This window comes from Cherax quadricarinatus, chromosome 63, assembly GCF_038502225.1.
Source record: "Cherax quadricarinatus isolate ZL_2023a chromosome 63, ASM3850222v1, whole genome shotgun sequence".
Lineage (NCBI taxonomy): Eukaryota > Metazoa > Arthropoda > Malacostraca > Decapoda > Parastacidae > Cherax > Cherax quadricarinatus.
This window is the reverse complement of record NC_091354.1, coordinates 14,759,746-14,773,783: the sequence shown is the minus strand read 5'-3', so window position 1 is coordinate 14,773,783 and position 14,038 is coordinate 14,759,746. Positions and strand designations below refer to the sequence as shown.

The 14,038-nt window shown below is 38.2% G+C and overlaps 1 protein-coding gene across 4 annotated transcripts in view; it reads left to right on the top strand.

The window, feature by feature from the left end:
* Positions 1-14,038, top strand: part of Hmt-1 (ABC transporter ATP-binding protein/permease Hmt-1) — a 284,462-nt gene that overhangs the window by 231,132 nt on the left and 39,292 nt on the right. For all 4 annotated transcript variants that reach the window (XR_011393767.1, XM_070098648.1, XM_070098647.1 and 1 more), the window contains 2 exons: positions 9,367-9,545; positions 10,534-10,648. Coding sequence is in view for 3 of the 4 variants with exons in the window: in XM_070098648.1 (XP_069954749.1) it covers positions 9,367-9,545; positions 10,534-10,648 (294 nt within the window). In the remaining variant the exon portion in view is untranslated. The remainder of the gene's footprint in view (positions 1-9,366; positions 9,546-10,533; positions 10,649-14,038) is intronic.

Sequence of the window (14,038 nt, the reverse complement as noted above, 5' to 3'; positions counted from 1 at the left end):
ACCTCTGGTCTATTACGAAAGAAAATGGTGTTTACATCAGGACAAATACTTCTAGATCACTCTTGTCATAAAAAAAAATGCAAAAATAGCATGATTTTCTCGATTTTTTTTTTTTCTGAGTCATACGCTATGCTCTCTGTCTTATGGCATCTTAAGAAAAGGTTAAACTCAGTGAACAAGGTATGTCAATGGTAATAATAATTTAAAATAATAATTTATAATAATTTAAAATAATAATTTAAAATAATAATAATTTATAATAAGAATAATTCTCCATGGGGAAGTGGAACAGAATTCTTCCTCCGTAAGCCATGCATGTCGTAAGAGGCGACTAAAATGCCAGGAGCAAGGGGCTAGTAACTCCTTCTCCTGTATATATTACTAAATTTAAAAGGAGAAACTTTTGTTTTTCCTTTTGGGCCACCCTGCCTCAGTGGGATATGGCTGGTACGTTGAAAGAAGAAGAAGAAGAATATTAATAAATAATCGCTCAGGAGTGCTTTAAATGTCATACGTATTTTGTATAGGTTTGGTAGCTGACATTTAAAGTACTCCAGAGTGATTATTATTTATTATGATTATTATTATTATTATTATTATTATTATGATTATGATTATGATTATTACCATCGACATACCTTGTTCACTGAGTTTGATCATTTCTTAAGCTGCCATGATACACTGAGATTGTAAACACACATACAGACACACTAGCTAACCCCTTTACTGTGAAGTTCTTTTGTACTTCTTACATTTTTCTCTTGTTTTTCCTCTTCCAAGTGCTGCTGCACTTCTATCTTCTACTATGGGATGCACAATAAAGTAGAAATTTATAGGCAAAATATGTAGTCTTGGAGATTGCTTGATGCTGAGATGCATCATTATCCCCTTTACAATGAACTTCTTTTGTACTTCTTCCATTTTCCTGTTGTTGTTCCTCTTCCAAGAGGAAAACAACAGGAAATTTGTACAAATATGTAGTCTTTGAGACTGTGAAAGCTAGTGTACCGAGTGACTGTAGGAAGGAGATTGAGATGCTTGACACTGAGACACTGCATTGCCCATTCATGACCCAAGTTCTTGTACAGTATACAATAACTACTAGTCAGAGGCTGTCCTAACTCCAAGTTGTCGGTAAATGAGTACTTCGGTAAGTGAGGAGAGGCTGTATTAACATAAAATAAGGCATTTAATGTGTGCAAGAGTGATTATTATTATGACGTATTAGTATTATTATTATTATTATTAACCCTTAAACTATCCAAACGTAGATCTACGTTTGTACTGCTAGCGCTCCAAGTGTAGATCTGTGTTTTATTTTTCCTGCCTTCAAATTTGGCATGATTGGCCTGAGATGCCTGGTCACTATAGAATGGGTCTTTAACACTTGGTGTGCACAGTATTAAAAAATCTGGGACCACTTAGTACCTTGTGGGAGCACCAGTTCAATTAAGCGCCAGCTAGAGCAAATAGCATGGCAAACAGCAGGGATTCACTGATGCCATGTCATATTAACGCTCCCCTTTTACGAGGAAAGTGATGCTGACTCCGAGTTTAGTGGCTTTGAGATGGATGTGGCCACAGGTGGTCAAGGAAATATAAAAAAAAAGCCTCGATAATAACCCATGTGCAACATTTGTGCAATATCTTTTCATTTCTGATACCTCTGGTAGTGTCATCCTGTCAGAATGTCCTATAACCTTTGTCCTAAGTAAAGAGAAACGATTCTGGAACATGTGTAATACGTGTTTGGCAGGCCGAGAGACTGGCTGGCTGGGTGACTGATTGACTTTGGCTGTGTCTGTATCTATCTCTGCCTGTCTCTGTATCTCTGTCTCTGTCTGTCTATCTCTGTCTGTGCCTCTGCCTTACAGTTTATTTATATTATTTTTTTTTATTATCACACCGGCCGATTCCCACCAAGGCAGGGTGGCCCGAAAAAGAAAAACTTTCACCATCATTCACTCCATCACTGTCTTGCCAGAAGGGTGCTTTACACTACAGTTTTTAAACTGCAACATTAACACCCCTCCTTCAGTGTGCAGGCACTGTACTTCCCATCTCCAGGACTCAAGTCCGGCCTGCCGGTTTCCCTGAATCCCTTCATAAATGTTACTTTGCTCACACTCCAACAGCACGTCAAGTATTAAAAACCATTTGTCTCCATTCACTCCTATCAAACACGCTCACGCATGCCTGCTGGAAGTCCAAGCCCCTCGCACACAAAACCTCCTTTACCCCCTCCCTCCAACCCTTCCTAGGCCGACCCCTACCCCGCCTTCCTTCCACTACAGACTGATACACTCTTGAAGTCATTCTGTTTCGCTCCATTCTCTCTACATGTCCGAACCACCTCAACAACCCTTCCTCAGCCCTCTGGACAACAGTTTTGGTAATCCCGCACCTCCTCCTAACTTCCAAACTACGAATTCTCTGCATTATATTCACACCACACATTGCCCTCAGACATGACATCTCCACTGCCTCCAGCCTTCTCCTCGCTGCAACATTCATCACCCACGCTTCACACCCATATAAGAGCGTTGGTAAAACTATACTCTCATACATTCCCCTCTTTGCCTCCAAGGACAAAGTTCTTTGTCTCCACAGACTCCTAAGTGCACCACTCACTCTTTTTCCCTCATCAATTCTATGATTCACCTCATCTTTCATAGACCCATCCGCTGACACGTCCACTCCCAAATATCTGAATACGTTCACCTCCTCCATACTCTCTCCCTCCAATCTGATATTCAATCTTTCATCACCTAATCTTTTTGTTATCCTCATAACCTTACTCTTTCCTGTATTCACCTTTAATTTTCTTCTTTTGCACACCCTACCAAATTACAGGTATACATAAATAGTTATTATACATAGTGTAAATTACCTAGGATAACCCCAAAAATCCAGAAAAAGTGCTGTAATGTGCTTGTAGATATAAGACATAATAAGCATGACTGGCAAGTAATATGTATTTTCACTTGTTCAGGAATCAGACATCACTCTGCATTGTGTGTAATACCTGTTAGTTCATGAGTGGCTCTCTGAGACAGAAAGAGACACAAGCAGACAGAGAGACAGGAAGACAGACACACAGGCAGAGAGAAAGACAAGCAGAGACAGAGATAAAGAGACAGAGCTAAACAGACAGACAAATAGACAAACAGATAGATAAACAGATAGACAAATAGATAGACAGATAGACAGACAGATAGACATGTTTATATGTAACAGTGAAAACTAACAAAGCCAAGACAGTGTACTATCATCAAGTGTCACTCACTGCTGCACTGTCAGCAGTGGAGTGACACTCATCTTACACAGTGCTGCTTCAAGGAGTTTTGTATATACTCCAGCTTGTCTAAAATATTGCTGGCACCTATAAATACTACGTATATATTTCTAGACAATAGTAGGTTACCAAGGCAGGTGAAAATGTTCACCTGTCATTGTGTTTGTGACTACAGTGGAACCTCTACTTGCGAGCATGTCCACGTGCGAGTTTTTCCAAATACAAGTAGTCGATGGGTTGATTTTTTGCTTCCATACTCGAGCAAAATTTCCACAAGCGAGCAGACCTCAAGGCAGGTTCCGTGACACTGGTGAGGGGCTCTTGCTCTTGATCTTGGGAATTGTATCTCATTTGTTTGTTGGACTATCGTATTAAAACTTGGGCAATGTATGATGGAAAGATGCTTCTTAATGTACACCAAAAATGAAAGAAATCTAAGCATAAATAATGGAGTTCACTTCTCAGTAATTAGCCACCCCTTAGTGTTAATTTCGAATGATTTTTATGGTTGTATTCTCGTTTTTTTGGTCTCATTTGATAGAATGGAAGATATATTACAGAAATAGATATGGTTTTGATTGCTTTCACGACAAAAAGTACCTTGAAATAGAGCTCAACCTAGGAGAAATGGTCCATTGCTTGGCTGTTTCAGTGTAAACAGTAAATCTTATATTTTTTGTGTGAATAAAAATTACAAATTATTTATATAATAATAATAATAATAATGATGATGATGAAAGAAATCTAAGCATAAATAATGGAGTTCACTTCTCAGCAATTAGCCACCCCTTAGCAGTAATTTCATATGGTTTTTATGGTTGTATTCTTGTTTTTTTGGTCTCATTTGATGGAATGGAAGATATATTACAGAAATAGATATGATTTTGATTGCTTTCATGACGAAAAGTGCCTTGAAATTTAGCTCAGCCTAGGACAAATGGTCAATTGCTTGGCTGTTTCAGAGTAAAAAAATGATGTCACTGTCCATTCCAATATGCAGTAGTGAATGGGTTGACATTATTTATACAAATACATATTGCAATAAGGAATAACAGTAAATCTTATATTTTTTGTGTGAATAAAAATTACAAATAATTTATATAATAATAATAATAATAATAATAATAATAAAGATAATAATAATAATAACCCGTAAACGGTCCAAATGTATATATACGTTTTTTCAACATTTGAAAGTATGTAAAAAAGTACATGTAGATCTTCTTTTTGTTTTTTTATATTTGAAAATGTGTAAAAAAAACTTTGATCTACTTTTTTTTTTGTTATATTTGAAAATATGTAAAAAAAACGTAGATCTACTTTTGTAGCACTACACATGTGAACGTAGATCTGCTTGGACCATTTACGGGTTAACCCTTTCAGGGTCCGTCCCGTAGATCTACGGCTTCACGTTGAGTGTCCAAACCGTAGATCTATGCCAAAATTCTAGCGCCGTCAAATTTAGCGCGAAAACGCTCATAGGCCTACATGTGAGAGAACGGGTCTGCATGGTGGGTGTGCACCATAAACAAAAAATCTAGGCGCCCGCGTAGCATTGTGGGAACGCCAGCTCAGTTACCCTTGTTCACCATGCCTCGTCGCAAGTCAGCTCTCACTCCCCGGAAAATTGGGACTCTCCTCTTCCTATCTGATAGTTCTGACACTGATAGAAGTGGAAATGAAGACGAATTCTACGGCCTTGATCAGTTAGTGACCGAAAAGAATGACCAGGATATCGATAATAGTGCAGAAAACCCTGACGATCCTCAACCTTCTACCTCTGGTGTGGGCACTTGTGACTCACGGTCGGTTGTTCCTCAATGCAAGAGAAAACTAATATTTTCGCGTGGTCAGGCCTCTGACTTCAGTAATGATGATGATAGTGACGTGGATTGTGATTTTATTGCTCTCGACGATCATTCGAGTAGTGATAGTGAGGAATCATATTCACCAGTGAAGCGTCGGTATGTTCGCCGCCGCATGCGCTCGGGTAGTGTACCCTATGCTGTGCCCAGGGGACGGAGTACATCCCGGAGTATATCCCATGGCCCTACACCAGTTTTAGATAGTGATAGTGAGGATGATGTGGCTACACTTGGCATGGATAGACCACAGGCATCAGTGAATGGTGTTAGTGGTGATGGTAGTGGCACCACCATGCGTAACTCACCAAGCCACGCTGGGACCCATGCTGCTGACTCGTCAGTTCAAGGACAAAGCGGAGCGTCAGCCACCAGCCCACCACAACCACAACCACCCGCACAACCAGCCTATGATGTCCAGTATCCACCAGCAAACCGTATGTGGGATTGGCAGCAAAATCCCATTTTGTTCCCAAGCCTCACCACTTTGATGACTCTTAAAGTGGAATTCTACCTACTTGTCCCCTTGGAACCACAGCCAATGAACTGGAATTCTTTGAATTATTCTTTGACTAGCCATTGATGGAAATTCTTGTCAGGGAAAATTAATAAGTATTTTGAGTACACCATGGCAAATACGATCTTATCACCACAGTCAAGACTACACAGGTGGAAAGAGACGACTGTTGCAGAAATGTATTTGCTTTTTGCAACAATAATGCTTATACCTCATATGTATATGCATAATATAAAAGCATACTGGTCCACAGATCGGCTAATTTCTACCCCGGTCTTCAGTGAAATCATACCAGTGAACAGGTTTATCTTACTGTTACGTATGTTGCACTTCTCTGACAAAACCAGGCCTGACAGAAGTGACAGGTTATACAAGATTAGAAATGTTTTCATGTATCTCAAGCAAAAGTTCAGCATATACTTTTATCCATTCAAGAATCTTGTAATTGACGAGTCTTTGATTTTGTTCAAAGGTAGACTGTCATTCAAGCAGTATATACCGAGCAAGAGGAAACGCTTTGGTATAAAACTGTTTGTACTCTGTGATTGTGACAGTGGCCTGGTGTTGGATATTGTTGTATACACGGGTAGCAAAACATTGAAAGATACCAAGATGTTATTGGGTATCTCAGGTGACGTAGTGAGAAACATGATGGCACCTTATCTTGGTAAGGGGCATACATTATATACCGATAACTGGTACACAAGCCCATTACTCAGTGATTTCATGTGAGTGAACAAGACAGATGTGTGTGGCACAGTGCATTCTAATCGTAAACATATGCCCAGGCTCAACGCAGGTGCTCATGGTGATGACGTGCAGGTGTTCACTGCCAATGACATCATGGCATTACGGTGGCATGACAAATGAGATGTCACATTGTTGACAACCATTCACCGTAATGAAATGCAAGACAGTGGCAAAGTTGATCGAGTGACTAATGAACGTATTCGAAAACCAGTGACAGTGATTGATTATACACAAAACATGCGCTTGGTTGACAAATGTGACATGCAGATTGGTTTTGTTGACTGTGTTCGTAAGAGTTACAAGTGGTACATGAAACTTTTCTTCCATCTCATGGACATTTCAATGCTCAATGCATATAATATGTACCAAATAAAGACTGGCAACAGACCACCGTATGGTGAATTTTGTTTGTCTGTTGTCAGACAACTCATAATGAAGTACCAGGTAAGAACACCTGCTATACAACACGGTCCTCGAATTCCTCAGGATATACCCAAGTGTTTGAGGAGGGAAGGTGATCATTTCATAATACAACTTCCTTCAACTCAGAAGAAATTTGCTCAGAAGAGATGCATTGTCTGTGCACAAACAAAACGACGGCAACAAAGACGCAAAGACACTCGGTTTATGTGTGAGGAATGTAAGGTGCCTCTGTGCATGGTGCCTTGTTTCAAGGAGTTCCACAAGCTCCAGCAGTTCTAAAACCATGTCCAGTGGTTGTAAATATGTAAATATCTGATAGAACATTAGTATTATACAAGATTTGTGCATGTTTATTGTAATAAACAACAGTGGTAAACAATGATATGATAATAACTTTAGTGCAGTTATTGTGTTCAATACAGTGAGTTTATATATATACATTATATACAGTATTGGTCTCTCAGGCCCCAAATGTTAGTAGGAATAGAAAAAAATTGGAAAAGAAAAGAAAAAATGTAAAAACCGCAAAATAAAGTAATGCGCGTATGTGGAATTCATCGATGTTGCCGCCACCACATCATTTTTGACAAACTTCTTGGCACTGTATCTCGGTAAGTACTGATCAGAAATTTTTTTTTTTGTCTTATTACCTTCACAAAAATATGCTCTTTAATTCTGTTAGAAAAAATATATTTTTTTTTTTTTTCAAAATTTCTTGGACACTGGAGCACCACTTCAGATTTTGGCCTTGGACCCTGAAGGGGTTAATAATATGTATAATAACAATACGAATAATAACAATATGTATAATAATAATAATAATAATAATAATAATAATAGTATACAATAATAATAATAATAATATAATATGTATAATAATAATATATATATAATAATAATGTACTACATATAATAATTATAATAATAGACGGCTTCAAAAGGCCATCACTAGATGGCAGTGTTTACCACAACAAAAAGGAAGCGGTTGTGGCTGCCTCCACCTCTTACATAATGACATATTTTATTCATTCTAGAGTATATATCGTGTTTCTATGTTATTTATATTGTCTGTTATGTCATATTAGATGAACTGTGATATATAAATAAGCCATATAGATGATATTAGCGAAATTATTCATGAAGTATTTTGCCCGGTCTCCAGACAAACTCTCGTCCACCGCCGACACCGCCCATACCAATACATGAATGACATATTTTATTCATTCTAGAGTATATATCATGTTTCTATGTTATTCATATTGTTTGTTATGTCATACTAGATGAACTGTGATAGATAAATAAGCCGTATAGATGATATTAGCGAAATTATTCATGAAGTATTTTGCCCGGTGTCCAGACAAACTCTTCTCCACCGCCGACACCGCCGTACCACTACATGAATGACATATTTTATTCATTTTAGAGTATATATTAGGTTTCTATGTTATTTATATTATTTATTATGTCATATTAGATGAAGTGAGATAGATAAATAAGCTGTAGTAGAGTTGAAATTAGCAAAATTATTGAAGTACAGAATTCCACTTGAACGGATTAATTGCATTTCAATTAATTTAAATGAGGATAATTGACTCTGCAAACGAGTAAATCCAGTTGCGAGCAAGGTCATGGAACGGATTAAACTCGCAAGTAGAGGTTCCACTGTATTTGAGTACTATTTGAGTACCTAATGTTAGTGTCAGAACAAACATTGGCTATGAAATCACAAGCACCACTACAATTTGTAATTATATAAATTAAAAAAAAAAAAACGAGAAATAAAGGTATATCGGCAACACTTCTGCAAGCGGCAGGACTCCATGTTGCCATCAGATGAGCATCTGGTGCCAACTTCGCAGTCTTAGTACTGATCCTAAAATTATTTGTTTTGGTCTTATTATACACAGGAAATTGCCCCCTTTAATTTAAAAGAAAAACTATTTTTTTTTTCTTTTCAAAATATCCTGAGCACTGGCAGTGAAAATGTAGATCTACATTTGGACAGTTTAAGGGTTAATATGGCATCAAGACTAGAGAGACACTCTTAGTGATTTTAATGTGCACCTGCATGCCAGCACAGTGTGTAAGTTTATTTAGGTACAGATACAGATAAATATAATTATCAGAGTACATATTTAATATGTAATAACTTTAAAACACTTGAAATTTTGGAAAGTTTCCAGACATAATGGAGAGATGTGGAGCTCACAGATGTAAACACACCAGGTGGGGCATGGTGACCGTATTAGAGAGTCAGGTGGGAGAGCCGTATAGTGAGTTTTGGTCGTAATTTGAGATGTCCGTATTAGCAGAGCGCTGTAAAGTGGAGCCCTACTGTAGTGTAGTCCAGTATTAATAGAGAAGACCAGCTGCCATAATGTTATAGTTGTTAATATTTGTAAATTTTTTGTGCCTCATTATAAGATCCATATTGTTGCACAAAATGTTTCTCTGTGATATTAGTGTGTTCATCACAGTGTGGATTGTACTAAGAAGTAATTACATTCATGAACTTACAGGTTGGTCCTACTGGCAGTGGTAAGAGTACAATAATGCGTCTCCTGTTTCGCTTTTATGATATAAACAAAGGTAGTATCAGTGTTGATGATATAAATATTAAGGATTACACACAGAAATCTTTACGACAAGCCATAGGAGTTGTTCCTCAGGACACTGTACTCTTCAATGAATCTATTTTGTAAGTATATAGTTCTTTTTTAAGAGCAGAATGTGTAGATAGGGAATAATTAATATATTACTGACAAAGCTAAAGGGAAGATTACAGGGCAGAATAGGAGATTGTATGAGATCATCAGTATGAATGGTTCAGCAGGAGCTTCCAATAATATTGTTTTGTATGCAAAGTAAATCAGTGGCATCATACATTATAATGTGACATTGTGTAAATGATGATGGATTGCATGCAGCCAGCAGTAACAGCCTGATTGATCAGGCCCTGATCCACCATGAGGCCTGGTCACAGACCGGGCCGTGGGGACGTTGACCCCCAGAACTCTCTCTAGAATGTATGTTAGACAGTATTCATTCCTTACTATGAAATATTTGATGAAGCTTTGGCTTTCATGAAGAGGAGACTGTATGTTGGGAGGTGGGACGTACAGTGCTTGCACTCTGAAAGAGGGGTGAGGATGTTGCAGTTCGGAAGACTGTCTGAACTGTGATGTAGGTGCACTTCTGACAAGGCAGCGATTGAATGAATAATGGTGAATGTGTTTACCTCCTTTTTTTTTTTTTGTCATGCTGCCTTGGTGGGAGATGTTATGTGTGTTAAAACAAATGTTAACATTTGACATGCTGTTGGAATTTTAAATGGATAAGTATACTCTGAGTTATGGGTGGGAATGTTACAGTTGGGTGGATCAATGGAATCTCAGTGTTCATGAACTTCTGGAAAAACTGTTAAAGCTGAGCGATGGTCAACTTGTTTTCATCTTTGTGTTACCCTATTTTAATGGGAAACTACTGTTATATTAAAAAATTTTAATGCTCATTTGTATGCTACATCTTTTTATCATGTTTGTTCTAATTTTTCCTTGGTTATCATTTGTATTACTGTACCTGTACTGATTACTCAATACAAAATAATCTGATTAATTATAAAGAAATTCAAGTTATTTCTTTAAAAGATTTTTGTTAAAACCAATTTGCATTTATTTATATTTAAGCTATAACATACGCTATGGAAGAGTAACTGCAACTGATGAAGAAGTTAAAGATGCAGCCAGGAATGCTGACATTCATGATAAGATTGTCACTTTCCCTGACCAGTATGATACAAAGGTAAGTGAATGGTCTCTATACATATAGAGTGGTACCTTGACTTACAAGTGCCCCAACTTTTGAGTTTTCCGAGTTACAAGCCATCGCTTGGTCAATTTTTTGCTTTGAGTTGCAAGCCAAAATTCGAGTTATGAGTGAACTTCAGATATGCCGCCACTAGTTGGTGCAGCGAATGCCACAGCATCCACCCAGCATCCCGCGTCTCACTCGTTCAGTGCACGTGGTTACCTTGCTGTGGAAGCATCTTTCTTATGTTGTGCTTGCATTTTGTGCTTTTTGTGCAGTTATTTTGCCAAAATTCTTTTTTCTAACCATGGGCCCTAAGAAAGTACATTGGACCCTTAGTTTTCATGTTTAATCCGTTCCAGAGCCATCAGCCAAAACCAAAACCATTTTCCCCATAAGCAATAATGTAAATGGAATTAATCCATTTCAGACACCCAGAAGTATCAACAAAAAAAAAATTTTTTACCTTAAAGATAGATTTACATGCACAAAAGAATGAACATTACACATGACACTTACCTTTATTGAAGGCTGTTGTTGATGGATGGAAGACAGGGAGGAGGGGAGAGGGAAGAGAGGTTATTGTTTGGAAGGGGAATCCCCCTCCATAAGGACTCTAGGTACCAAGTCCTCATCAGGGGTCACTTCCCTTCCCTAGCTTAAATATAGATTTACACACAGAAAAGAATGACAAATAAATGTAAAGCACTAATAAAATGTATAAATGAACATTTAACATCACACCTACTTTTATTGAAGACTTGTTGGTGTATGGCAGATGGGGTGGAGGAGAGAGGGAGGCAAGTTTATTGTTGGAGAATATGACACTAATATCAACTCTATGGCTAATTTATCTATCATAATTCAACTAATATGACATAATAAACAATATTAATAACATAGAAACATGACATACACTCTAGAATTAATAAAGTAAATCATTATGTCACGACTGGTGTTGTGTTGGTGTTGTTGGATGTATAAGGGCCACTGAGAGAATAAACCGTCCATGGTGGTGGTGAAGGCTGCAGCTGAGGCAGCGGTGTTTTCTGTAGCCCTATATAACTCCAACAATATTGGAGGAGTTAGCAGAATCGCTGAATCACTGAAGAAGGCACCCTCTACCGCCATCACAACCACTATCACCCTCTACCACCATCACTGCCACCCTCTACCACTATCACTACCACCCTCTAGCACTATCACTACCATGCTCTACCACTACCACCCTCTACCACCATTACTACCACCACCACTTTCGAATTTTCTACAAACTTTTTCTTAAATTATATCGTGTTTCTCACATTCTTTATCAAAGGGCTGGCACTAGAAGCTGTCTTTGGGCCCATGGTGGCTTATTTAGCAGTCACACACAATAAACAAGTGCCAAAAACAATGGATTATTATGAAATGTTTCGTATGACCTGGCAGGATGTGTTCACTCACCGAGAAACAATGCTACACTGGCTGAGAATGCGTGTGGGAGGTGGCTTTGTCTGAGGGCTGGGCACTGAGCAGGTTCTGTATGATCAACAAAAACAGAAGCCAAAAATTGACGAAAAAATTTGGCCAAAACGGAAATTGGCGATAACGGATATTGACGAAAACAGAGGGTTCACTGTAAGTGCAAAGGACAGTGCTGAGAAGAAGAGGATGATGTTCATTTAATTAAAGCATCGGAGAAATCGTTTAAATCCAATTGGGGTTGGTTCAACAATTTTAAAAGGAGGACTGGCATTAACTCTGTTGTCAGGTATGGTGAAGCAGCAAGCTTGGATGTGAAGGCAGCTGAGGATTACCTCAAAACTTTTGCAGAAGTGATAGCAACTGAAGGATATATCTCTCAGCAAGTCTTCAACTGTGACGAGACAGGGCTCTTCTGGAAGAAGATGCCAAGGAGGACTTACAAAAATGCAGAGGAGGAGAAGATGCTAGGGCACAAACCCATGAAGGAAATGAATGAATGAAATGAACTCTTCCAATCTCCTCTGCCTACCTTTTCCACCCTCCACCTCCACCAGCATCTTCCATTAGCCCAAGTTGTCTGATCTCCAAGGTAAATACACTTTATACAAAAAGTTTATTTCTTTACATTCTCTTTTATTATGTTTTTATACAATATTTCTTATTTATAAATACATTTTCCTTTTTTAAAAACCTGTAACATAAAATGTGGGGTGGTTTTTTGGGGGCTGGAACGGATTAATGGCATTTCAGTTAATTTCAATGAGGAAAATTTATTTGATATATGAACAAGTTGAGTTATGAGCTTGGTCACAGAACGAATTAAACTCATAAGTCAAGGTACCACTGTAATTAGCATTCGTTTGACATGTAGATATCCAGCAAAATTCTGTATTTTAAACTATTTTTTTTATTAAAAAGTACAAGTTTCATGTGATGCTATAAAGTAGGTAAGGTTTTTAGGAAAGTATGAAAATCATTGACTGTTTAAAAAGTTTTATCCCTCTTCAAAACTGGTATATAATATAGTAATAATTTTAATGAGAAGTTTCATTATTCTATAGTCAAATTTCTTCAATCTGAAATTCAAAATACTTGTAATATTCTAAAGTAACTATTTTTTTTTTATTAACACATCAACTGCTTCCCACCAAGGCAGGTGGCCCAAAAGAAAGAAAAACTTTCATCATCATTCACTTCATCACTGTCTTGCCAGAGGCACACTCACACTACAATTATAAAACTGCAACATTAACACCCCTCCTTCAGAGTACAGGCACTGTATTTCCCATCTCCAGGACTCGAGTTCAGCTTGTTGGTTTCCCTGAATCCCTTCATAAATGTTACCTTGCTCACACTCCAACAACACGTCAAGTTCTAAAAACCATTTGTCTCCATTCGCTCACGCATGCTTACTGGAAGCCCAAGCCACTTGCACACAAAACCTCCTTTACCCCGTCCCTCCAACCTTTCCTAGACAGACTCCTACCTTGCCTTCCGTCCACTACAGATTTATACACTCTCCAAGTCATTCCATTTTGTTCCATCCTCTCTATATGTCTGAACCACCTCAGTAACCCCTCCTCAGCTCTCTGGATAATAGTTTTGGTAATCTCGCACCTCCTAATCTCCAAACTATGGATTCTCTGCATTATATTCACACCACACATTGCCCTCAGACGTGACATCTGCAATGCCTCCAGCCTTCTCCTTGTTGCAACATTCACCACCCATGCTTCACACCCATATAAGAGCATTGGTATAACTATACTCTCATGCATTCCCCTCTTTGCTTCCATGGATAAAATTCTTTGTCTCCACAAACTACTCGGTGCACCACTCACCTTTTTCCCCTCGTCAATTCTATGATTCACTTCATCTGTCATAGACCCATCTGCTGACACGTCCACTCCCAAATAT